The sequence below is a fragment of the Saccostrea echinata genome, unplaced genomic scaffold (genome assembly GCF_033153115.1).
Source record: "Saccostrea echinata isolate AGI-Se365-2 ecotype Australia unplaced genomic scaffold, CSIRO_AGI_Sech_v1 ptg000065l, whole genome shotgun sequence".
Classification (NCBI taxonomy): Eukaryota; Metazoa; Mollusca; class Bivalvia; order Ostreida; family Ostreidae; genus Saccostrea; species Saccostrea echinata.
The window spans coordinates 1,986,648-2,014,367 of NW_026889814.1; the positions used below are offsets into that span (position 1 = coordinate 1,986,648).

General features: G+C 31.9%; 1 protein-coding gene across 1 annotated transcript; it reads left to right on the forward strand.

Moving 5' to 3' along the window:
* Positions 1-331: 331 nt before the first annotated feature.
* On the forward strand, positions 332-27,524 carry LOC133176075 (calcitonin gene-related peptide type 1 receptor-like). Its single transcript, XM_061311245.1, has 13 exons — positions 332-499; positions 4,448-4,555; positions 18,933-19,009; positions 19,922-20,022; positions 20,770-20,896; positions 21,490-21,643; positions 21,840-21,906; positions 22,129-22,192; positions 22,623-22,702; positions 24,811-24,946; positions 25,111-25,152; positions 26,575-26,718; positions 27,366-27,524. The coding sequence occupies exons 1-13, from the start codon at positions 415-417 to the stop codon at positions 27,396-27,398; spliced, it is 1,218 nt and encodes a 405-aa protein (XP_061167229.1). The 5' UTR covers positions 332-414; the 3' UTR covers positions 27,399-27,524.
* The last annotated feature ends 196 nt before the right edge of the window (positions 27,525-27,720 follow it).

Genomic DNA, 27,720 nt, shown 5'->3' on the forward strand with positions numbered 1-27,720 from the left:
TGATCGGGTTCGATAGCAACCCACGAAGTGGACTGTTATAGAAGAACTGATGGCAGTATCAGAGAATTAATCAAACACATGATTGGACATTTACAGAAACACTAGTGACAAATCTAGGCCAAGGGTCAAAGCTTTAGAGGAATTAAAAACAGCCGCAGGAAAAAAATCGTATTGATTACAAAGCATGATGTTTCATAGACTTGATTAAAATAGAAGTGTATAGACACCGACTTTTATCATGAGAATCTCATTTGTGCAAGATATTTTCTGCTAAATGCTTTCTTACGGAAGCAGCAACTGTACCGGAAATGCTGAAATACGCTTTCCAGTAGATGTCGTTATTTTTGCTTTACAATCCTTAGTATAGTTCGCAGATAACACTATCATATAGACTTTCTGCACGTTCTTGGAGAGATGATAACCGCCATCCAATTGTTCATAAAACCGCTCATAAGAGAATGCCAGAAAAGGATTGCCTCATTTGAATTTAACTTCACAGGTAAGAAATTTTAAAATCAATGCAATACTGGGAAATAATCTAAGATTTCAAAAATAAATTTCTAAAATTGATTATATAGCTAGGGTCTTCAATTTATTTTACATACTCTTTACAATATTAACTTGTAAACGGAGTAACCAATGTTTTAAATTTTAAGCAACATTGATTGATCAAAGACTAATAGCATCACGAAAATCCCCTGTATGTATATTTACTCATCATATCTATGTGAAAAAAAATGTTTGATTAGCATAGTGGAAAATATAGGGTAGGGTATGTTGGGTATGTTTTACAGGTACAGTATTTTACATTCATATGGCTGTAGATTAACTTAAAACGGAGACATCTATTATATGTCTCTGCTTAAAAGAACTTTTCTTAACTTTAACTGAAACATCAAGTACACTCTAAATGAATTAAATAAAACTTCTGTAAAATATAAAATATTCATGTTACTGTACTATCTTCGTGGCGTAGGAAAAAAACAAACAAACAAAAAAACAAAAAAACAAAACAAAACAAAACAAAACAAACAAACAAACAAACATTGACGCAACCAAAAAAAAAAAAAAAAAAAAAAAAAAAAAAAAAAAACATTGACGCAACCCCCCCCCCCAAAAAAAAAATCAACCAAATAATTTTACGTTATAATAATTGGAAAATTATACAACCACATTTTTCGTTGATCATATAAATGTCTGAATGAACATAGTACATGTAAAAAAAACACTCTTGCGCTGAATAAGTGTGTACATATCTTCCGAAATAAACATAAAGTGATGTAAGAAATAGTTTTGGATGAAAAAAAATAGTTAAAATTGTTTAAACTTGCAATTGAGTGAGATTGTAGTTAAATTATATGAAAGTAATATATGTATGTTAATGAAAATACCTGTAGCTGAATGGTAAACAGATCATTTTAGACTGATTTTTCAAGTATAAATTTAACCATAGCTTATTTGCCACTGACACCTTTGACCGAAGGGGGGAAGGGGGGGGGGGGGCAGTTAGAGTAATATAAAACTGAACTAGGAAATTGGAGTATGAAAATATATTAAAAATAAATTAGATATATTAATGAATATTGAAAATTGAATCAACATTTAAAAAGTAATTACAAAGACAGATAATAAGAGATTTGAACATGCTACATGGAAAGTTAACTAAATCGAAACAAAATTATAAGCATCTTCTTTAACACTGCTTCTAAACTTAAAACCATTTTTTATGAGGGATATGTTTAAAGTGTCATGAATTAAATGTTTCTCAAGGACATAAAATTCACAACAGGAAAATCATATTTGCGTTAATATGACTTCAGAAATATTCGTATCTTGCAATAATTCTAAACGGAGAGGAAAGAGGACCATTAAAGCTCACTCAATGTAAAAGGAAAGGGTTCGTTCTGAGATAATTTACATGTTCCGAATTGACTTTCTTACAAGACTTTATCACAAATTAACCAGACCTTATGTACAAAGATGAGACATTGATTCCCCAGAAAGTAATTACGGACGACGTTTGGAAATTTAGACTTAATATCTCAGTATACATCACTGACACGGAACAAGTTAATTAACATTTTATCATCTTGTACAAATTATTAATTTCTTTATCCCTGTAAGTTCATTACGATTGAATTTTTTTCCTGATGGTGCAGACAAACAATCCCACTGGAAATAGATTTTTTTATCATCAAGAAATATCTACTGTTTTTGAATAACAATTCTTAAATTTTGTTCAAGTTCTTATCTTATACAAAATATCTGTAGCCTAGGTAAAAATATACTAAATGAACCATTCATTGCAAGCGCTCTTATATGACACATAATTCAAAATCAGCTAGTCTAGTTTACAGCAAAATGTTACATGATGCCTTCAGTTAAAGCTTGCCATATTCTGTATTTTCATATTCTCTATCAATACATATGAGAATAAGAAATATTTTTCATTCATAAATATGGATTAATGTGTACATCATCCTTAATCAATAAACAGAATGCTTAATCTTTGACAACATTGACTATTTGACATAGAATCGATTAATTAATTTTTTAAAAATATTTTATGCATCACTCCTACTCCCGAGACGCAGAAAAACGACCCAAACAGCAAATCACATTTTTTTTATCAAGTTTGCGATGCGTCGCACTATGACTGCATGATGTCACAATGTGCCAAATGGGATTTTCACAAATCTCTTTAACATACAACTTCATCTTCGCTTTAGACAAGGCATACTTCATCTGGGACAGCAATATACATCTCCAGAATGATTTACATTTATACATTGCTGTTTCCAAATTTTATTGCGAAATTAAAACAATCTCAAACAGGATATGATTTTATATTTATAACAAAGCTTAAAAAGTACTTGTGTGTTAAGCAGTTATTTATTCATGCATATACTGTAAATTGAAGTCCAGGCTTGGTTGCCATCATAGACAGCTGCTTTTTCAATAAAAATGGAACTCGTAAAAACTTATCCTGTCAATGGTCATTTGCAAAACTATTTTGTTAAAAATCTGATTATATACACACGTACTCTGAAGTTGATTTTAAAAGTATGCTTGAGTTTCTGATTGACAATATCTATGCAGTTTTTGGCGATCAGGTCTTCTAACAATCTCCTGGAATTTCCATGGGTACCAATTGCGTCCCGTTATTAGCAGACCTTTTTTGTATTCATATGAAGCAGATTTTATTCAGAAACTGCTACATGAGAAGAAGAAATTATTGCTGTAGCCTTCACCTCAACATTTCGATATATCGACAACGTATTATCAATTAACAATAGTTATTTCCATTCATATGCCGATTCAATATATCCCGGTGAGCTTGAAATAAAAGATACAACAGAAACTGACACATCTGTTTTATATTTAGATATCTTACTAGAAAAAAGACGGCAATGGTAACTAACAACAAATCTTTATGATAACGTGATGACTTCAAATTTTCAATCGTCAACTTCCCTTAATTATGTAGTTTATGGAATAGATTTTAACATACCTTGAGTCATCCGTAGTCTCCTGAATTAAATTACAAAAAATTCCCGCTATGTTTGGAAATTTTACGCTGTATCCCTAACAAACATATCCACGCAATTGCTTTGCTCTTAACTTTGTTCTAAATACTGGATATTATTTTTATTTGCTGATTTTAACAACTGATTGTAAATAGTGTAGAACAAAATACGAGCTAAGATATAAAGTATAAAGCTTTTTTAATGTGTCGTAAAAAATAAATATAGAATAAAAAAAAATCTTTGAAAAACTTTTTTTGATATACACTGTATATTTATTCAACAAGGTTCTTTCCCCTACAGGGTACTGGCAAACTTCAAAACTGTCACAACATAGACAAATTGAATACTTTAGACGTACAATTTTCGCTCGGAATTAATTTACGCTGTATACTAGGTCACAAATTCTCATCGGAAATTTGTAAAGCGTTCTTAAAGAGCTTTTTCAAATGACATACAAATGCAATAAAGGAAATCTGTGTATTTTTCTACCCGCAGATTGAACATAAATTGTGATCCTGCATGCGGAATTATGACCCCATGGAAAAAAGTGCATTTTCAGTGAACAGGAAAACTCAACCATTTCATTTCTATGCCTGACATCAATAAATTAAATAATAATATCACATTTAAGATCAATGTGCATTTGTTCCAGACACAATTAATCGGTACCTGCACTACAAATTAATAGGAAAACGAGCTTGAGATATCTGCTTATTTATTTCATGCGCATTGATGCATATGCACTGTAATTCCATGATGTAATTAACGTTAATTAAACATTTTAACTTCTGTTTGTGCAAAGCGTTTCACAATCACCTTGATTATGTATTCCATCGCAATAGCTGATTTCTGATATGGAGGTATTTTTCTAGGAATTAAGCACATACAATGTATACCGATACCTCTCTCATTTCTCGTAGGTGGCTTGTATTGTAATGGAACAGTGGATGACTTTGGGGGTTGCTTCAATGTTACAAAGGCAGGACAAACAGAAAGGATAGAATGTCCGTTTTTCTTCAACAAGAAAGGTACCAAACACCATATCCAATTCAATTAGTGTAAGGTCTAGGTAATGGAAGAGAAAAAACACGCGCATTTTACACCATCATCACATGACTAAGCAAGGACTCACTTATGCTAACGTACATGTAATAAAGTGATTTATTAAAGTATACAGCTCTAAAAGCTTTTTTAACGTTACATGTTTTGTGAACAAATTAAATGCACTTGTTGGAAAAAAAAAGATGTTGCTACTAAATAAAGACGCAAACAAATGTATGAAGAATTTTTAAGTTTTTTTATATTCATAGTTGATCATGTATTTTGTAGTTCTTGGCTGCCCCTCCTTTTTGTGCAGGATTAACAATAATACATTATGAACTAAGTCTTCATAAAACCTTTTTTTAAAATTGAGCGCCGTTCTCGCTAGAGTGCATTCCAAACTTTTATTATATAAGTTGTTGGTATGTTCTGAGTAATGTCCAGTCTTCTTTATTTGATCCTAAATGTTTTTAGGGGGGTCTGAATCAAGAATTTTCCAGGACAACAACGTATAGAAACTACATTTTGCTTGAGACGCTGTCTTGAGCTTTCTGAGTAATGGCATGCTGCTAAGTAATATATGCAAATCATTTTGTGGGAGATCATTTTTGGGGAAATACACATGTTTCTTACACCTTTCAGTATCTTCTGAGCACAAGAGAGTTTCACAAACGCAATGCAATTTCACATTAATGCGGATGTGAAACAAACACGATTTAGACTCTATCTAAAGCAATTCCGGGGAATTTTAGAGCGGAATATGAGGAGTTAGGTAAAAACAGGCCAACGACTAAAAATGACAAGTAGAAGAAACTTTAGCGGGAATGCTACTCAATTGTTGCATTTAAGCCGTTATTCGTGCAAAAAGAGAGCAAATAAGTACTACAGAGTACAAATTATCAATCATGAAAATAAAAACTTTAATAAAATTAGAAATTTCGTCGTATCTTTTCTTTACATCTTCGCTCTTCGTCTGAAACCCACGTCTGATTAGTTTTGTTTCTCTACCCATCAGGAGAGAGGAACGAAGCGCTATCAAACGTTGGTTTCCGACGATGATCTTTGCTAAGTAGCAATATCATTTAAAAATGTAACAGTGGGACGGACAACTTCGGAATGGACATTTTTCCGAACTTGCGCACCCTTTTCCTTTAAAGCTATTATCTTAGGATTTTTTTTAAATGGTGGGGTTTTTATATTTAAATTGATTTATGAAATAAAAAATCCAACATTTTTAGCTAGCTTTTGAGATATTAAGTGGCAAAGATAAAAATCCCATGGGGAAACATGTACTTAAAATTACCCCATGAAAAACCCCACAAAAACCCCATGGGGTTTAAAATTTTCCCCATGGGGAAAATTTACCCATACAATTCAGTGTAGGGTTTTTTAACCCATGTGTTGCTTATATTGTAATGTGGGGTTTTTTCCCCCACATTTCTTCATCAAGGGGTTAAAAAACCCATATATCAATATTTATTTTCTCTAAGATAATTCCTAAAGACTGTCTTTTTAAATGCATCATTTTTTTCTTTGTCTTTCTATAATAGTTAGTAGTTATTACAAATATATATTTTCATTTATTTGTGTATCTATTCCTTAATTTCATGGGAACGTGTTTAAAAAAGTTTCATATGAAACAGTCAAGAAAATAGTTAACTCTTTTTAATCATCTCTAGCTGTTGGCAAATTTTCATCCCCACTCCCCTTACATCCACCATCATAAGTTTGGATCATGGTCATCCATTTCTAGTAAGCTAAATGTTTTATATCTAAACCTATACAGTTATATACCCTGAAATAAAATATAAAAATCCTTTGATCCACCACATATATTTAAAATTTTTAATGTCCACTCCCCTTGGATCCACCATTCATAAGTTTGGATCTTGTTCACACATGACTTTGAAGTCAATTAGACATAATTATTAAAGAAAAAGAAATTATCCCAAGATCCACCTACCAATATTTGGGATCCCAGTCACTCATTAAAAATATTCATATTGATTTAAAGTCTTGATATTTGAGGTTACATTTAAAATAAATAATCAATAAATATCTTCAAAATCTTGAATCCCATTCCCTTTGGATCCACCATCAATTTCTGGATCTTGATCATCTATTAAACTTGCCTCGGGTAAGACAGAAACCTAACATAAATTACACCCCTCCCCTAATATTCACCTCATAAAATACTGATCAATCATGCAACTGTACAATAAACAAAGTGTTTTACAGTTTAATTTAAAATGCTCACAACCTAATGTACTATATTAATATCAACAAATTGTACATACATGTGTCAAAAATAAACCAAATATTTTTGTCATGTTCCATTCAGGTATATACAGGCCTAAATAAAGTTATATAGGTCCCCATTCAACTTGCCAGAATTTATAGCATGCCAATAACTTACATCAGTTACATGTAAACAAAAGTTGCTTGTCTGTAATGACAGCAGAATGGACAGGTCAACTGGTGATGTTAGTGGAGTAATTCACACATGCTAAATCAAATAGATTGATTTAAAACTTGCATGAATTAATCCTTGTTACAATAGACTTCTACGATAGGGATAGCCGACAGGTGATGTTTCAATTCTGTTCATAAAGCGCTCTTCTGACTTGGACCAAGTGTTGACTAAAACATGAACAACACAGAGAAATCTTAAATCGGAATCCAAAGTATTTTTTTCTGGTACCTTTTTTTTTTAATTTAGAATAATGACAATTATTTAGTACGTTTTTACTTATAATATGATACTTGCGAAATCGTTCTCTGTGTTTTGTTATTTTTCCTTTTTTTTTTTTGCCTGATCAGCTAAATAAAACGCAATGAAAGCTACATGCTGAAATGTTATATAAGTGGAAAACCTGGGCGGTCTTGCATGGCTATATAATTATCTGATTATTGAGTAGCTGCGTGGGCTATTAAGATGATGTTTTGGGTGACTTTGCTTATAATACGGAATAAAGTCCCACGGAATAAAGAACTGAATTAACACGTTCATAACACAGTTTTATCGTAGCTCTGATTTTACTTCTTAGTTTTATTTGCAATTAATAAGTTTCGAGAAAACAATTATATCGTTTATAGTTAGATCGAAATATTTCCGTCCCTCCTTTTCCCTCTTCCCCCCCCCCAAAATAAAAGTGATATGTTGTTAATTTGACATAAATGATAAATCCATTTTTTTCTATACAAACACAATTTCCTATAGCTATCAATTAATTGCCTTGATTTATTCACGTTTACGTTTACACGCACGTACCGCATACATGCCTATTTAGCCAAAGAAGTTACCCCCCCCCCCAACCTTTTTTGATTATCTTTCTTAAATAGATTTTTGCTTTCAGAATCTTTTATTATACGGGGCTGAATCCTCGAGAGCTCCTAATTACATGTAGAACAATTAGCAATTAGCAAACATAACAATAAACAGATAAAGAAGGGGTTCGGATATTTTCTAACCTTTTCATATTATCGTAGACTGTGACTATATATATAACAGAAAAACTGGACCCTTTATAGTTCTGGTCTATATTTGCTTATTTTTTTTTCTTTCAACAAACCAAAGTACACAAATAAAAACTTAATCAGTGAATTCTTTTGTAATCATTGTTTTTACAACACATTTGTTCAAGACATCTATATCTTTCCAACAAAACCTGAAGACTATGAAAAATGACGTCCGAAAATTAATGTGAAAATAAAGAAAAAATAATTAATTCAGCATGGCAAACGCATTAGATCGCATAAAGCACCCCTTCCCCTATAGCATGTATAGTCCTATCCTATATGAACCCATCCGCTACACATCGATGAACTTACAATGTGTATATATCTGCTATCGATGTTCACCTCTGTTTACACCCGATAATCAGCCATTGTCACAGTTCACGAAAGCGTGACTGTGATCTGCCACCCCTTCCCAATCGGATCATTAATTTAATTTGTAACTTTGAGACAAGGAAATCGGACTTCCAAAAGACTTTGGATTTAATCATTTTTAAATTGTTTGTAAATGATAGAAATATCAAATTTCTAAACACATCAAACATTAAACAAAATTGTACATATTTTAAAAAAAATAATCTAGCTATGTATAAAATTCTTATTCGGGAAACTTTGAATGAAAAATTAAACTATTAATTTAATCAGTATTTTATTATGTAAAGTCAGTATACATAATTGGATTGGACATCAGGCATGACCTATATAAGTCCTCTCCAAGAAGGTCAGGGTTACAAATATTAAGAATTGACAATGATTTACAATCATGATGAAATAATTCATAATAAGTTACATTAATTTCTTTTGTTAACTAGAAAAATTAAACTATATGGCTAAACTGATTCATTAATACATAAAGCCATTGATTTTTTTTTTTTTTTTTGGATTTTTTTTTTTGGGGGGGGGGGGAGGGGGGCATCTGCGTTTAATAAATGTTGTGCTAAGAGGAACTTACGAAGTTATATAAATTTGTTTCCAATCCATTTAATGTATTCAAAACAAATCTTTTGTGGTACGGGATATGCAAACTATATGACATGGTACGTACATGTATACTGGCATTTCGGTAGATTAATTTGTATTTTATTCTTGAAACCGTTAAATACTATTTCATCCCATGCAAATGAACGGAAATCATGTAATAGGGGGTACAATTAATCAGTGATTAAAAATACTGCATGCTATCGATCTTTTAATTCACACCTTTGATTGAAAATCGATTGCAAAATTCACCCGCAGGGCTGAATTCACACCTTATAGAATTACCGGCTAATAGCGACATATCGAAACCAAGACATATATTCAAGAATTCGGCTTCACACCAATCGATACCTGTCATTACATAATATTGACAGGGTTGTCCCTAAGACCCGGGAGCCGGGGAATTTCCCCGCCTTTAAAGACATAATGTCCCGCGCGGTTAATCTGGCATTCCCACTCAAATCCCTGTTACATGTAGAGGAGGAACCCGAGACCCCCTTCAGTGTTCCCTGCTATTTTAATTCTTGGGGACAACCCTGATATTGGTAGTCCTGTATTCATTCAAGTGCATGGTAGCATTGCAAAAATAACGAAGGCTGTGTAATATAAGAGAGTACATGTGAACTCAAAATTAATATTGTATAATTTCAGACTTTGAAAATCACGGTCATACTACATAAAAATAACCAACGATTAAAATTACACATAATTTATAATTAGTAATGATTATCCAAGCTTATCAATGGTTGGATTAAATTTTCTGAGTTCGAAGCATCTATATATTTGTCATTGAAATGCTCTTTTTTCTGTAATGTTAATATTTGTTTTTAGAACCTTTACGAACTCCTTAATATCAGAGACATATTAACCCGATTAAAAAATTTCACGGCCAGCAGATATGCCAGAAGTGAAAAAGAAGACAAGCCCTGAAGGGGGCTTGGCAGGGTGGCCATTGTCCTTTTGTTCATGTCAAAACTTCTACTTCTTTAAATATTCTTCGGATCCGTACTAATGTTTCTTTTTATTTAAAAGGGGCGCCTCCCAAAAATACTTACCCCCCCCAAAAAAAAAATCTAAATCCTATTGAGGGGGGGGGGGGTTGGACCTTCCTCTTACTTCTTGGTACCTTGTTTTTCAAATCCTGAAAATTTGCCAGTGTTTGGGCTTACACAGCAAGAAGTGTGTGTGTGTTGGGGGGGGGGGGGGAGCTAACCAGCATCTGAATGAAAATTTACCAAACCGAAAGACTATAATAGTGGAAGGGGGGGGGTCAACATCTAATTATAGGTTTCTCTTAATCATTTCATTAACATGATTAAAGCTTTAGCCAGTAGAATTAAAATATTTGCATGATATTTGTGGTTTTCTTTAATCCAATGATCACTTGCATGTCTTCAAAGCGAGAGTTTTTTTTTTTTTTTTTTTTTTTTTTTTTTTTTTTTGGAAAATTATTTTTTCTTCATTATAAGATAATTGGCAGTGACGTAACGTTTTTAAAATAACATAGTTGTAGTATCGTATTGTTTTCACAGTAAATAAGATAATTGGCATGCAGTGACATAACGTTTTTAAAATAACATATCTATAGTAGTATCGTATTGTTTTCACAGTAAATGGTTAAATGGTAGGCCTCCTTTGAGCAGTTAGGACCAGGTGAACTTCAAATGGTTCAGTTAATGATAATGATTACAAACTTGTATCAGTCAGTGAGTGTTTTCACTGTTAGTCTTGAGGTCATCGGGTCATTGTACAGCACAAAGGCCAAACGTCAAAAGTTAAAAAAAAAAAGAAGAAAAGTTAGGTGTCAGTCGCATACAGGCTGTTAAGCTAATATGTCCGCTAAGTAACAACGACAATTGTTAATTACACACATTTGTAAATAATATACACATAGCATATTTTTTATTCCTGTGTGATGGAATATTATTTTATTAATTTGTTAGGAATTGTTTTCATATGTGACACGGTGTAATGCTTGTGGTGATCATGGTGATAAAAAGGTTGAAGTGGTAAAATTAACAAAAAATTGCATTGAGTAACAATATGGTGACTATGGTGTTGTATCAGGGACTTATATACTAGTATATAGGTCCCTGGTTGTATTATAGTAATACAACTAATTTCAATTGCATTTTAAACAAGCACTGCACCTTTGCCCCCGTTAATTTATCAATATTATCACTCTCACTCAAATTTGCTCATATTTATATAAATATAGTAGTAGATACTATTTTATATCTGTATGATTTTTCATCAAATTAAAACATGTGAAAGTGTCTGTTTGAAAGAAAGAATAAGAGATTCAGTTCATGATTGCCCTTTTCAGTGTTTCGGCCGTAATGAATTGGACCGTGTATACATCTTCAGACTACCCTCTATTGTTATCGATTGGAACTGTATACCGTGGTATATACATAGTACAAACACACAGGATTACTGTATCTAGCGGTTGCAGGTGCCCGAACAGGGGCGGATCCAGTACATATTTCCTGTCATTCGAAATACGTTTACAAGGGGGTGAATCCGAAAAAAGATCTTATGATCATGCACTCCCAAAATGCCCTTAATCAATTAATTGCAATTATATGATAATAAGCACAATGTATTGTCATATTCACCACTTATTCAGTAATTAGATACCTGACAGGCATACAAAACTCTCATTCACTCGAATTAAAATATAGCCCTCCGTTTTCTTCCTTTTAATTTTTGTTATAGCACAACAATAAAAAAAACGTATTGGGCGGGCTAATTTTAATTAGACTGTGGCATAACAATTAAAATGTTCAATAATTAAAAACAACGTAAGGGCTAATTTTAATTAGTCTAAGACTGAAATCTCATTTTACAAAAAAGAAAACAATTGTGTGAGGAGGGGAGTTGACTTTTTAAAAAAACTTATTCCAGCACGTTCAATATTACCTGAAAACAACGTCAAGAACGTAAAATTTATAATAATATGATGAAGTTTGCCTTCGCAGATCTAAGGGGGGGGGGGGTTAAGGAAATGTTGAAACCCCAGTCTAATTAAACTGTTGGAAACCCCCTCCTCATAGAAAACACAGACCCCTTGTGAAATAGTAAGGAAAGTTGACGGTTTGCTTGACAAAATAATTTTTCAGTTCGGTATTGTATCTGTGCCTGCGGATATTTCCTGGATCCGCGCATATATTCATGCCCGAAGGAAGCAATTTTAATTTGGAAAAGAGGGGGGAATCCATTTTCAGGGCACTACCGACCAAAAATACCTTGTTGAGAAGCAAAATGAATATATATATATATAATAATTATATAATATATGTAATATTATTGTCATATAATGAGGTGCATATCCATAAAGTAGCGTTGTTTTCTAGTATACAATAAATTCTATAGACCTGGTCAGTATTTTAGGAACTGTCATCAAATAGTATGAAGTCTACAGTAACATATATTCATAAATCGTTCATTCAAAATGTAATCTTACAATTGCATTAAATCAAACGCACCCGGGAATCGGACAATTAAAAGCACGTGCACCGACTACCAAGATCGGCGACTAAGCATGCAAAATTTAGACTGCTTAGTGTTTTCTCAGTGGATTAAATACGAAGCTGCAACTTGTGATTAAGAACTTTTTATTGGTTGGTATAGGGAACTAAGTCCTACTTCGACGCCGTCATAGGCGACTGTTCAGTGATCAGCTGTTCCATTCCAAGATATATTTCGCGTGCGCATTCACCAGCTGTCCACGATGTAAGTATCAGTGAGTATATACACATAAACAAACTTTGTCTGTTACATGTAGAACTGTACACGCGGTCCTCAGTCACAGATATACATACATGTACATGTAGTACATTGTCGCGCACAACCTATTACATGTAAATATTTATAAAATACAAAATATCTACATGTATACTATAAAATTATATATAGTTTATTCATGCACCAATTAAACATGCATGTTGCTTTAAACGAACGCAGGCGTGGGTTAATTCCTCTACTTTTAAAGAGAGCCAAGGGCCCGTTTAAGAGGGAGAGAGAGGGAGAGAGAGGATGTACAAATCAGACATGATTTTAGACATATGGTCAATTGACTGCTCCTACTGACAGTACATGTAATGTAGGGGTCCTACCTATAAAAATATATTTCTAAAGGCAGTTATATAAGTGCAGATTATTAAACATGATTAAATGGTCAATAATTAATATCATGGTGAAATTATACCAATACATGGGGCAAGACAATGTGATTTATGTGACATTCACTGTCATTTTCATTGGTAAGAGGCTTAGGGTTGTTGACGAAATTTATTCTACTGAAATAAAAGCAAATTTCATACTTATCAAATGATTTCATAGATATAAAATGATTTCAAAGAAAAGTCCATCTATAACATGTGTAAGGAAAGATTTGTAACACATAATGTCGCACATGGATTAAGCCTTATAATTCTGTATCAAAAGTTAAGTTATGAAAAAAAATATATTATTGACTGCTTAACCCAACAACTCTAATTAACCTGTTACTAAAATAATTGATGATTAAGAAGAAAAATAAGTGAAAGTAAATTGAAATAAGGAGAAGAAACAGGGTCTAGATGGCTAATTTAGTTGATCTTTGATATCTCGAACACCAATATCTTGAATACCAGGGATATGTCAAAGCAAGTTGTCTGTCCCAACCATGTTCTTAATGTTTTTTACATTTAGTTATCTCAAATCTTTGGATACTTTTAGGTTTGATTTTCATTTGGACCTATCAAGTTCGAGATAACATTTAGGTTTGACTGCAGGTATATCAAGTAACTCAACAGCTCACTCTGCTACATGCAAGACAATTTCCTTGATTGTATATTCTAATTATAATACCTGGGTATCTGCATTAACTAAGAACTGCATGTTGATCTAATTTTTTACCAAGATTTAATTGACAATTTTTAGTACAAATTAAATCCTATACCATTTCAATTAGAATTTTAGATTCAAAAAGTTGACAAATGGAGAAATATTGACATCTTGTACAAGTTGCAAGTTTCACCCCTCCCCCAATTTAGGCTCACTGAGAGTCTTAAATTTTGTAATGTATGTTATTAATATATGTTATTTTTGTAATCTGATGGGCTGTATTGCCCAAAGTTATATCCTGAATAAGCTTATATACATTCTGCTGCAAAGTAAAGACTCTAAAAATAGATTGAAAGTTTATCCTAATTTTTGATATTCACATCTCGGTTTATAAATTAAGTATTACAATACAAAAATTTAGATTTCTGATGAATTACACAGTGCTTGTCAGTGAATTTTCATCTTGATTTTTGGGTAATTTTAAAAGTATTTGTTTGGGACTGGGTCCTAGCTGGCTTCTAATGGACCTACATGCATCAGATATATACACATGTATACATAGCAATAGATACATGCAATCTCTATAATACAATGAAATTAATGGTGTTTACTAGTTAGGTCAACTGTCATTAGGTGTGTTGGGTTTCATGGTTTTTTTTTTATGTACATGTACAAAGATTGCTGTTGAGGTTGGTCAGTTAAAAAAAATGTAATATACAAGGGATATTTTAAAGTGATTAATACATACAATATTTGGAATTAAAGATATGATTGTCATCTTCATTATCTCAAACCCTCAAAAGTTTCAGAAATCAAGCAACTGATCATGCAGCTATACTTTTTAAGGAGGCTGGGGGGTTGACAAATTGACCATCAGATATATAACTTAATTTTTTTAGATATGATATCTTGAGCTGTCAACTATCATTTGGCAAACAAAAATTTCATACATTTTAGTTTTAAAATTTGATCATTTTTGTATATCTTTATTTGGAGCTCTTCTTCTAAAGGAGATCAATATAGTCTGAAAATGGCCACAACCACCCAGCCCTCTTAACTGCATCCAGTCAATATGCCTTAATTTCTTTGAAGTAGTATACTTATTATTTTGTGATATTTAGGGCCTTTCCTGGAATGCGGGAAAACAATTAGAATCACATTGTCCATCCATCAACACTTTGTTTTTACACGATAAGTCAAACAATTGTTAAATTTTGTACAGAAGTTAATTCTTTACAATGAAAGGAGAACCTATATCATACAATCAAATTATACTTGTGAACAGTCTGGGTAATTGGGAGTGATCCAGTTGTTGATAGCAGATTTAATTTTATTTAATTTTTTTTTTTAATAATATAAATTGTTTGAAAGTTAGCATTAATAAAATATTATCAGGTGGAGATGTAAATGGAAGGATTATTAGTAGGCTGTACATGTATGAACATCTCCACTGACAGAACCAGAAATTAATCTTTTCTTTTTTTTTTTTTCTTTTTTTTTTTTTTTTTTTACAGATTGTTTTGTTTTACCCCTTGATTTCTTCTGCTGCCATTTTCAACATACACTCATTTAGGTGCTGGTTCCAAGGAAACAACTGAATCAATGCTGTTGGCTTAGATGTGATTTTTAAGTTAACCTAATTTTTTTTTATACTGCTCTCAAATTTTATGCTATTGTTAGTGCATAACGAACAAGTGTAGATGCTGGAATTAATGAGAGTACATGATAATGAATTCTTTCATCTGCCTTTTTTAAATTTCTAATTTTATTTCCTTATAATATTTAAAATCAAAAATACATTACATGTGTTTACAATTTAATAACAGGTATTAGGGATAAAAATCTTAAGTTGTGGATCCAAAGGAAGAGGAACTTTTTCTAATCACATACAATGTATGTATTGATTTAATTTGAAGAAAAAATATTCAAATATAGATCCAGAGAATTTTGTGGTGGATCCAAGGGTCTAATTTTTTGAGAGGAGGATCCAAGGGGAGTGGGAAATATACTATGAATTAAAAAGTTTGAGATATTAAAAGTATTTTATATTTAAGAGTAAATGATTTTTGATATACATGTTAAACCTATGAATAATTGAGAACATCAGGCATGTCTAATGTTCATGGCTCTTTATTGAAAGGGAGAGGAATGTAGCTTTATCTTATAATATGAAGTTTTGTTTTAAACATAATGTCAAAGTTACATAACTTTAAGCTCAATATAAGTGAGTTATATAGATCCAAAGAATTAAGTGATGGATCATAGGATCCAGGTTTTTGAATTAGGGATCCAAGGGGAGTGGGGAATATTTTATCAATTTAAAAAAAAGAGATATTCATGAAAGAAAATTTGAAAATAGCTATGTAACTCTTCTGTATGGGAGATCAGAAAATTTATCCTTTATATGAATGATCGAGTCATATATTATATATAGGTTTGAATTATATATAGATTCAAAGAATTTAGTGGTAGATCCAAGGGTCTATTCTTTTAAGTGGGGGATCCAAGGGGAATGGGACATAATTTTTTAATTAATTTATAAACAGCATTTGCATATCCTTATATTTGAAAACAAAGATATTACGTGTGTTTACAATTTGATAACAAATAATAGGGAACAATTAAATTTTAATTAAGTTGTGGATCCAAAGGAAGAAGAACTTTATCTAATCACATATGTATTAATTTAATTTGAAGAAAAAAATATTCAAACATAGATCCAGAGAATTTTGTGGTGGATCCAGGAGTCTAATCTTTTGAGAGGGGGATCCAAGGGGAGTGGGGAATATTTTATGAATTAAAAAGTTTGAGATATTAAAAGTATATTTATTTTAAAGTAAATGATTTTAATATGTTAATCAGGTCTCAAGAATAAATGTTTTATGTTCAGGCTGTTGATTGAAAGTGAGAGGAACATACCTTTATCTGATAATATAAATTATTTTTTGATTTCAACAAAATGATATCAAGTACACGTACATAACTTAAGCTTAACATGAATGAGTTAAATAGCTCCATAGAATTAAGTGATGGATCCAAGGATCCAGTTTATTTGGGGATCCAAGGGGAAATTTGAAGGAAAAAAAAATATGAAATAAATATTGAAATATATATAGCAATGGTACTCTTCTGTATGGGAGATAAGAAAGTTTATTCTTTATATGAATAAGTCATATAGAAAATATATCTATGTAACATGAATCATACATAGATTCAAAGAATTTATTGGTGGATTCAACGGTCTCTTCTTATGAGTTGGGGATCCAAGGGAAGTGGGACATACCAAGATAATTTATGAATTAATTAATAAACAGAATTTGTTATCTCTAAGAACAAATGATTTTGCTATACTAACAAGGTTTCAAATATATTGAAAAAAATGAGGAGCAGACATGTCTGAAATTATTATATCTTGGAAATAAGTTTGAAAATAAGACAAAACAATGATTAATGTCTCCATTCCAATTCTCATGAAATCAAAGATATATAATGAAGATTACATGGTTTTTTTTACCCTAAGTAACAAAAACGTGGGGGAAAAAAACCCACATGTAATTTTTAGTCATATATGGGTTTAAAAACCCCACGAAAGATTATATGGGTTTATTTCCCCCATGGGGAAAATTTTAAACCCCATGGGATTTTTGTAGGGTTTTTCATGGGGTAATTTTAAGTACATGTTTCCCCATGGGATTTTTATCTTTGCCACTTAATATCTCAAAAACTAGCTAAAAATGTTGGATTTTTTATTTCATAAATCAATTTAAATATAAAAACCCCACCATTTAAAAAAAATCCTAAGATAATAGCTTTAAAGGAAAAGGGTGTGCAAGTTCGGAAAAATGTCCATTCCGAAGTTGTCTGTCCCACTGTTATGTGCATTTAATTAGTTCTCAAATGCATATTAAGTTTAAAGAAATGAGCCGTATATGCAATAAAAAAACCATGAATCCATTCTTTCAACAAAACATCGTTTTATGTAAAAGTCTATTTTTGGATTTAATTTATTCTTGGGTGTACATGTAGCTACTGGCTTATACATAAAACTTAATATATAGGTTTTTGAACCTTTTGCCTTCGAGAATGATACAAAAACATATTTGAAAATCTGGTAATTCGATACTATAGCTGAAGTCACATTATATAAAAATTAATAATAAAAGGATATCCTGTTTTGATTCATTCAAAACGTCACACCATCGTTCGTAGAAACATGATTTCGGCTGCCATATCAATTATTTTATCAACTTTTGTTCGCTTTTCTTTATCTTGGACTGTTATTATTTTCTTAAAAAGAAGGAAGAAAAAATTATATGCTGAATATTTATGATAACTCTATTATGAAGGCATAAAACAAAATTCTATAAATTAATATTAGAAAAATTCATTCATTTTTTGAGGTCCCCTTAGCCATTTGCACCAATTTAGAAGATGTATTCCTGTATTTTTGTCTAGATATACACGTATATGGATAGATGACTTTTCACATTTTCGCCATCTCTAATGTCACTGAACCAATTTCAGTATATTTGCGACAAAGTGTACTTTTTGAAGGAGGTCAATAGGAAGAATAACTCATGTTTCAAGGGGGACGATTTATTTTAGTACTGAAGAAGGAAAGGTCATTTTTAATTGTTCTTCTCACTGACCTTTCAGTCAGATAGGATTAAACTTACAGAAGTTTCCATTAGTAGTCATCAATCAGTGTAGGATGTTCCATTTTGTGTACAAGTTTTTTTTAAAAACTAGAAACTTCGCTATTGCTAGCAATCGAGTACATCTTTATTCTCCGTTTCCCTGGCAACAGCAGTCATTTTGAAAATTCCTACGGGCAAAATTAGGCAAACAATAAAAATATGTCGCCCGACTTCTTTCTGGGTGACATGTGGAGTTAAGGTCTGCCAGTAAGGAAGCAAACGTTTACACAGATAAATTCATATAAAATATCCTGTCTTCTTTTTTACAGAAGATTTCTGCTAAAAGACTTATTTAAACCTAAAAAAGAACCTATGTTATATAATATTCTTTTTCATTTCTAAGGTGTTGTGTACAAAACATGTTCAGAGAAGGGGGAATGGATGAAATCTAATTATCAGAATTGTCGAAAGCTAAATTTTGTAAGTAGAACGGTTTACTTGTTAATTTAATCATAGACTTATTATGCAACTTTGTTTTCAAAGACAATTTTCATTTTGCATAAAGCACATAATAGATGATGACTTACATGCTTATTTCTATATGGATTTCTTTAAGCAAAATAAAATTAATTGTTTCTCATAAACCCAAAAGGTTTACTGGAAAGGCACTTGTAGTCCCTTTTTATTAAAGATATAACCTTTCTCATTGTGTGCTCAGTAATATCACATATAATGTACCTTATTTGCTGGTTAATAAGTGATACTGCTAGAAGCAGTTTTGGCTTCTATTGTATGGAGATAGAACCTTTTTAATAATATTATATTACAGTAATCAGTGTAACAAAACTCGAAGTTTGAATAATGCAAATATTCATTCTTCTGAAAATGTTATGAGTATCTCGATGACCCATCACACACAATAACTGAACTCTTTATAACCTCTAACAGTTTCCTTTAGGATGAAAACATGTCCTTAACAATGAATCGTTTATTGTTCTTTGTATTAAGGAATAATTAACGATGGGCAGAAACGGACACAATATATACAAGAACACTCTACATAAACAAAAGAATTTGTGGTCTTTTGAAATTAATGAATCACAAATTTAAAGAAATGCAAAAAAGAAAAATATTCAAATCAGCCGTACTAGGGTTTTAAATTGTACAAGAAAACATTGCATAGTGTTTCACTAGACAAAAGGAATCATCAATATTTATTTAGTTTCTGATCTTTCTAAGATGGCTTGTATTACAGCGTGACTTAAATTTGTGACTGAGTATTCAAAACAAGTTAATAATGGGTAAATGTAAAGTAGTCACTAATGTGGAAATTATTGTTATCGTCATGGCATGAATCGCGTGCCCGATGTAATTTTTATTTTCTACAAATAGGAAGAAGATGAGGCTATGGCTCCTGTGTATGTCTTTATTGGAGGATATTCTGTATCCATCATTCTTTTAACACTATCACTTTTCATTTTCTATTATTTCCCGTAAGTATTCAGGCAATACTTCGATAAATGGAGTAGATCTTTGCATGAAGACTATGCTATTTATCGTTAGAAAATAAATGAAAGAAAGAAAAAAAATATTTGATGCTTTTTATGCTCAATCAATATGCTTTAATGCGTATGTACAAACAAAATCAGACACGAAGCTGTTTGCTTATTAATTTTTTATGTGTTCACGAAGAGCTTGAGTTACGTTATCACAACATGATCAAATATCTATTATTGTTTTATGCAGAACCATTTGCATAATCTACAGTACAAAATTCACATTCATTTGCCAAAAATTGTCAACAAGTACTTCCAAAAGTTTTCATATATATTTTTTGTTTTCTTATAAAAGTTTGGGATATATGACCTAAAAAAAAATAGATTAGCAACTCATTTTTTAAAGTGGGAATAGTAAGGTTTACAAAGAATTTATGATTTGTTTGAAAGAAAAGTATAAATAAATACTATAAATGTACTTGGTATGTATAATTGAAGGCTACATAAACATGTATGCACGCGGTCACAAACTTTCCGCAGAATTAAATTTGTTAAAGCGTACTCAAAGTGCAAAATTTAAAGCATAAAAAGGCAACAAAAGAAACGTGTTCTCTACTTGCAGATTGAACAGAAATTGTGATACTACGGAATTATGATCCCGTGCAAAAAAAAAGTATGTTAACAGTAAGCAAAAATATCTATGATACCAAATTAATCGAGCAGTATGTTTTTTTTCCTTTTAAGTCAGCTACAGTGTGGACGCGTGACCATCCATAAAAACCTATTTCTCTCCTATATTCTGACTGGGATCAGTTGGATTCTTTATTACGTCGTGGTCACATTTGACGGAGATGTTCTTCTAAGAAATCCGGTCAGTGTTATGACTCAATAATAATATACATGATGATAAGTCAGACGCCTGTGTTTCTTAAGAGCTTTAGAATTCGTATTAGTTATTTTATTTGGAAATTGATGTATTTTTCTTACATAATTATGTAGGAAGTAGGCTTTAAAGTTAGCTCTGTCATACTCATTAAAACAACCCTTGTTATTAAAAAATGTCATTGACTCAGATAAAAAAAAGATGAAATTTGCTAATTACAATTCATCGATATTTTTGAAATTTGTAGGCGTTGATATATTTATATTTTCTTTACATGGATTTGCAAAAGCAGTGACCAATGCTTTATATATTTTACTTCACATCACAGCAAGCTTTGGCAAAGGAAAAAGAACATTCAATTAAATTTGACCCTTTCTTTACTTTGATAATGCAGTGAACTTGTTCTTAATGAACTCTAGTAAAGGAAAATCTTAGTTATAGGGAAGTTTAATCTTTTCTCCATCCCACTATATAAAAAAAAACAATGTCAATTTTGAGGAACTAAAGTTTCAAAACCCTACACTTCCTTATAAGCAAGTTTTACCGTATAATATCTCTATATCCATTTATACTATTAACAGGCTTGGTGTCAGGTTCTTCATGTAATTACGTACTTTTGTATGGTATGTAACTACTTCTGGATGTTTTGTGAAGGTTTCTATCTTCATACCATCCTCCTTAGAGTATTTGGCACCGGAAGGAGGCTGATTGTTATGTGTCACGTGACCGGATGGGGTAAATAGTTTATACAACAAAATAAATTGATCCTAAATTCATAATTACACTTGCTTTGAATTTTAAAACGATTCTTATACTATATTTACATGTACTGCATTTTATGAACACGAACTTTTTCTATTTAGAATTAATTTCAATGCATTCAGTCATCTGTGCTTGATAGTAAACTTTTTCATTTTCGAATAATTCTTAGTATTTCCAATAATACCTACTGCAATATACGCCACGATACGAAGTTATGATCCATCAAAAAGTATAAAGTAAGTTTTCCAAAAAGTATAAATTAAAAGTTTTATTCCATCTCAACGCATTGATAATTCAAATAAGACCTATCCTACATTTCCATGTGTGTAAACATATCTGGATTTACACCCACTATATTCTAATGGCAGTTCATTGTTACATGTATATTCATATGCAAATTGCAAGATTCAAACATCAAGGTTTATCGTGACAAACTCCACATTATCATCGTTTGATAGGTGTTGGAACCCTTACAGCGATTACCTTTGGATTATATATGGTCCCATTATTGGATCACTACTGGTGAGTTTTTTTTCCTATCAGATATGTATGTTAATATGCTGTCCGTGAAGGTTCATCTTGGATTATGTATATATTTTTTTAACATTTTCGATTATAAGTATCGAACGTATCATTTAATGCAACGCTCAGGGGATGTCCTCCTAAGAATCTTTAACGATCAAACGTTGAGATTACTTTGATGTGAGATTAGTTATAATGGTTTCAAGACTAGGATTATCATTATTCATAGTTCTAACGAGGTAAACCTTCTTTCATGGAAAGAGAACAGAATAGATTCTGAAATTACTTCTCCAACTTTTCTCTCGTTTGTTATTAGTAACCATACACGGTTTTAATAATATTTCCCGACGGTATGGCTTTGTATGTTATAGAAAATGTGTTATCAAAGGGAAGGATATACACATAGTGTTAAATCTTTGTTTCTTTTCAGTTAAATGCCTTTTTCCTAATCAACATTGTTCGCCTGCTTATGACAAAACTGAAAAGAGTTCCAGAAGCTGCTCAAACAAAGTAGGAGTTGTTTTTTTAATATCTACAATGTATAGTTGTATAGTTGTATTTACAGGATAGCATCAAAAAAGAGAGAAAAAAAGCTTACAATTAAACTTTAGTTCACTTCTTCAAACCGCACGGGACATTTGGAAAATCAAGACTGCGACTTCATATGACATCATATGCAAGTTATTTGCACTTCCATAACAGAGGCTCAATGGTGCAATATTTGTATTGTAGAGAAGATGCAATTATTATTTATTTGAACTTTCCTTTAAGCTCTCTGTAAGAACTAGATTTTCACGATAATTGCGATACTACCGTGTCTTTTGATTGTGGAAGCGAAAGAATTCTCGGAATGTTTCACAAAAAAGTTGCTTCAATGTGCAGATCACGGTTCGAATTTCCTCTGTTCTTATAAGTCAGTCTATATAGCTTGTTCCTCTCGATATTAATTAAATATATACAGTTATTTTATATTGTTTTTAAAGGTCAGTGAGTCTCTCTGATAAAAGAGATAACTCTAACTGGAATAAATGACTATTATTCATTTATAGAATTGTTCAGTATATAGGCCAATTTTGTTAATTTTTGCCCTGCAAGGTGGTATACTGCATTGTGTGCATTTAACATTATGAATGATATTTCTTGTAAATGATTGGCGTTGCAGTAAAGGACAAGGTATGGTCCTTTATTTGATATAAAAATGAAAACACAGTTTAAATTGAGATATTTTGCAATTACGAACTTTAAATTATGCTTATTTTATAACCAGTAGTGAATTTGATTCAAAACGTACACGGAGGCCACAAGAGGGTGACAAAGAGGAACATTCTACCGAATTTTCTCAATTCTGATGGAATTTCGTCACGTCTGACATACTCTTTAACTCTGAACACAGAGAGCACAAGCTTGCCTATCATATACAAAATGTATATAATACTTGTCTATGAAATGCATAAATTTGATAATAAGATTGGCAAGTTTTTGCTCTGTTTTTCCCGACACAAAACTTGCTTTAAAATTGATGAGAATTTGGGGAAAAAAAATAGAAAATTCGGAAATTGAATAATTTGTGCATTAAATTATGTGAACTCCTTGTATGCTATCAAATGGAATTGATTATCATTTTGTAACAATGATGATAATTTTTTTTAATATAAAGTATTGCATCATGTTTAAGACACCCTAAACCGGGTACCGTCGCCCGCTTGGCGTAGTGGTTAGAGCGTTGTGTAAGGAGTTGATCCTTACGTCGCGGGTTCGAATCCCACTGCGGGACGTGGAGACCGGTCCTTTGTATGAGACCGTACAAACCGAGGTCCCGTGTCGCAGTAGGCGTTGGCACGAAAAAGATCCCTCACCGCTCAATGTCCTTGAGTGCCGAGTATAAATCAAAATTTGCAGCCTTCCATCAGCTAGTGGTGGCGTCTCCATTTGAGTGAAAAATTATCGAGAGGGACGTTAATCAACATACAAACAAACAAATAAACCAGGCATCAGAAAGGGTCTTAGCATACCTTGTCCTTTTATATGAACAGAGGGGTAATAAACCTAAAAAAAAAAATATAGATCTGTTCACTGTAGTTTTAAAATTTGCTTTAAATGTTTTAGAAACAATATGAAATATGTAAAACATATACAATGTAGATATAAAAAGGGTTGTGTGCCAATTAGACAAATTTTTCTGCGATTTGGTCCTAAAAGTAAGTTCTTCAAAATATTTTAGTTTGATGGTATATTTGTTACCACTTATGATGTACAAAAGTTATAAATAGATCTTTGAATAAAACTTACAAATTTACTATTTTTAGTATAAAAGTAAAGAGAGATATATTTTCATCTTAGAGGTTGCCAGAAAATATAGGAGAATTTAGGTTTTAGTGTTACTTAAATGTGCTAAAATAAAGAAGAGAAAATATTTTTGTTTTCTTCGTTTAACAAATGTACAGAAATGGGATAAGCATGACAAATCAAAGATTTTTTCAACTGTTAGATAAGTAATCAAGTTCGAAACTTTAAAGAAAATTGACAATAAATTTAGTATATTAGTTTATGGTTTGTTTGTTTTTTTTTGCGTGTGTGTGTATGTGTGAGTGTAACTTTTATTTTATTTATTATTTTAGGAAAGCAGCCAAAGCCACATTGGTTCTAATACCATTACTTGGTCTTCACAATCTTCTTTTACCTGTTCGTCCAGAGGACGGTTCTTCAATGGCCGAGGTTTACACTTTTCTTATTGCAATTTCTTTGTCTCTTCAGGTAAGTCGAATAAAAGTCTGCTCTTTATCACAAGATACGTTACAGTATCAATTTCATACAAAATAGAAACGGTAATATTGTGAGATTTTTAATAAGTGTTGGAAAACAAAGTATGCAAAAATTACATGTACATGTAGTTGTTTACATTATTCTTGTTATTTCAGGGGTCTTTCGTGGCGGTTATTTTTTGCTTGTTCAATACTGAGGTGAGGGATTATATTGACGGCAAATGATTGTGAAATAATTTACAGTTCATTGGCTTTTACCGGTATTTAGCCATTTATGCCATAATTTCTTGTGAGGAATGGATGCTTTGAACAAAGTGTCCTTGATCTATCTAATTTTTTTGAAAAGCTGGATTAATTTCTCCCAAAGAAACGTCATCTGGATATGTTTATAAAACATATTTGCCCTGTCCCTTGAACAATACTTTAGATAAGGGATGGCAATCAGTAATCAGTTAACCGGTTACTCCGTCGGAACGTTGATAATCGGTTAAAAAAACTGTAATTGGTTAATGGGAAAAATATGTGTAAAGTTTTGCAATTTCCAAAAAAAATAAATTTTGATTTAAAAATAACCCACTGTACGTTGATAAAGTAGCATTTTCACATAAATTTGGAGATAATTAAGGTGATCCGGATTTAGATTGTGGAGTATTTGGTCAGTATTTCTTTAATGGTAATATTTAAATCACCGTTGATTATTACTAAAACATATTATATGAGTAATGTTTATCTTAACCTTTTTTTCTTTGCAGTTTCTTGTAAATTCCATTATGTTATTAAACTTTGTAAATTTAGTGATAGTTAAGACTAAGTTCTGATTTTGGCGATAATGCAGAATAAGAACAACGCCTTTTTCAGTGTTTTTGTATAAGTGAATAGAGAAAAAGAACTTACCCTAAGAATAAATCAAGAAAATGTGTATTTTGATACGATTGACCGGTTTATCGGTCGATACGTCTTACGGTTAACCGATGGGCAAATCTGTATTTGATTTCTACCCCTACCTTAAATAAAAACATACCGATATACTGGTTGTGGCTAAACTTTATTGTTAGATTTAATTTTAAAACTATCATTTAAATATTCCCGTGATATTGTTGAGACCACATCTGACATAGAATTCGTCAGTAGTGTCAATCATTATCTTGAAAATCACAAGGATCATATCATGATTACCGGTATGTCTTAATTATAACCTTATTATAAATCAAATTTTAACGACTTAATATAAGTGGATTTCTAGGATATTGGTTTGATACCATTTGATGTATATGTAGTTATGGTAGTAAACTAAGTGGCTTCTGACCTTTTAAATGTCTAAACCGTAAAACTAATGGCTAGTTTTTACAACGATTCTCAAGATATTGGTCGAAAAATATTGGAAAGCCGACAATCACCTTACCTTCCAAATGTAAAGTAACATGCCAATTTACTTCGAGTGGAAGAGGGAGTGGGGTGTGTGTGTGTGTGTGTGTGTGTGTGTGTGTGTGTGTGTGTGTGTGTAGAGATTGTAAAAGAAATATGCATGACAGGAATTTGTGTTATTATTTTTGCATACCTGTATTTGTAAAACTATAAAACATAGATTTCTTATTTACGGTTTAATTTTCTTGAATCAAGGTTACAACGATATTAAAGAGGAAATGGCAGCAACACATGTTAATGAGAGGAACGCCATGTATAAGAATGGGTAGCACTCACGTCACTACCTACTCAATGACAGAGAACGGACAGGCGGATATTATATCGGAGAATTTCATGGGGGTAATATACTTTAGCGGGGAGGGGAGTAGGGGGTTACCCATAATATACTTCACGGATCAGTTTACCCATAATATACTTTACGGGGGAGTTAACCCATATACTTTACCGGGGTCGTGTGGGTTAATGGTTTCCAATTATATACTTTACCGGGGGTGGGGTGGGAGTTTCCCAAAATATGCTTGACTGGGGGGTTACCCATAATATACTTTACGGGGGGTTACCCATAATATCCTTTACGGGGGAGGTTACTCATAATATACTTTACGGGGGGCGGTACCAAAATATACTTTACGGGGTTACCCATAATATACTCCACGGCGGAGGATACCCATAATATAATTTACGGGGGGTACCCATTTTATACTTAATGGGGGGTTACCCATAATACGGGGGTTATTCATAGCATACTGTACCGGGGGGGGGGGGGTACCGATTATTCATTTAAAACGGGACTCTATTTTAATTATTTCCTTTTTCTAATCTTAAGCGAAAATATTAATGAAATTCAATCACAATTCTATGTAAGTGACCACTAAAAGTTTTTAAATAACATGTAATTGGACAGAATACATGAATTTTTGTATTAACCTGTATAACCACTCTTAAAAGACTATTTCGTATAATTTATTTTTTCTTTACATTTGTAGGAATCTAAAAGGAGTCGCCCTGTGAATGTCTAGACCTCGGACGACGCGAATGGAGTGTTAGTTTGAAAATTGATGTTCATACGTCCAAGTATATTGGAATCCATTGTCTGTTCCCGCTTTCACTCTTAACGATATTGAAAGTAAAATTTTTAAAACAAATATGGTGTTTTGGTTTAAATATTAAGTAGGGTATAACTTTATAGTAAGAAGTCGAAACTTTTTGGACATTAAAAATAGCAAATAGAATAAATTAGCAATTCATCCTTTTCTCCATCTAAAATAATGCAGTTTTTGTCCAAAAAATTTATGTATTATAAACTACATTGTGCGGTTGCTATAGGTTTAAAAGACCTAA

What these genes read in the sequence shown, in the direction of transcription:
- LOC133176075 (XM_061311245.1), top strand. Translation starts at nt 415, where the DNA reads ATGATAACCGCCATCCAATTGTTCATAAAACCGCTCATAAGAGAATGC. An exon ending in ATTGTCGAAAGCTAAATTTT is followed by an intron (nt 19,010 to 19,921) that starts GTAAGTAGAACG and finishes TTCTACAAATAG; the next exon opens with GAAGAAGATGAGGCTATGGC. An exon ending in GATCCATCAAAAAGTATAAA is followed by an intron (nt 21,907 to 22,128) that starts GTAAGTTTTCCA and finishes ATCGTTTGATAG; the next exon opens with GTGTTGGAACCCTTACAGCG.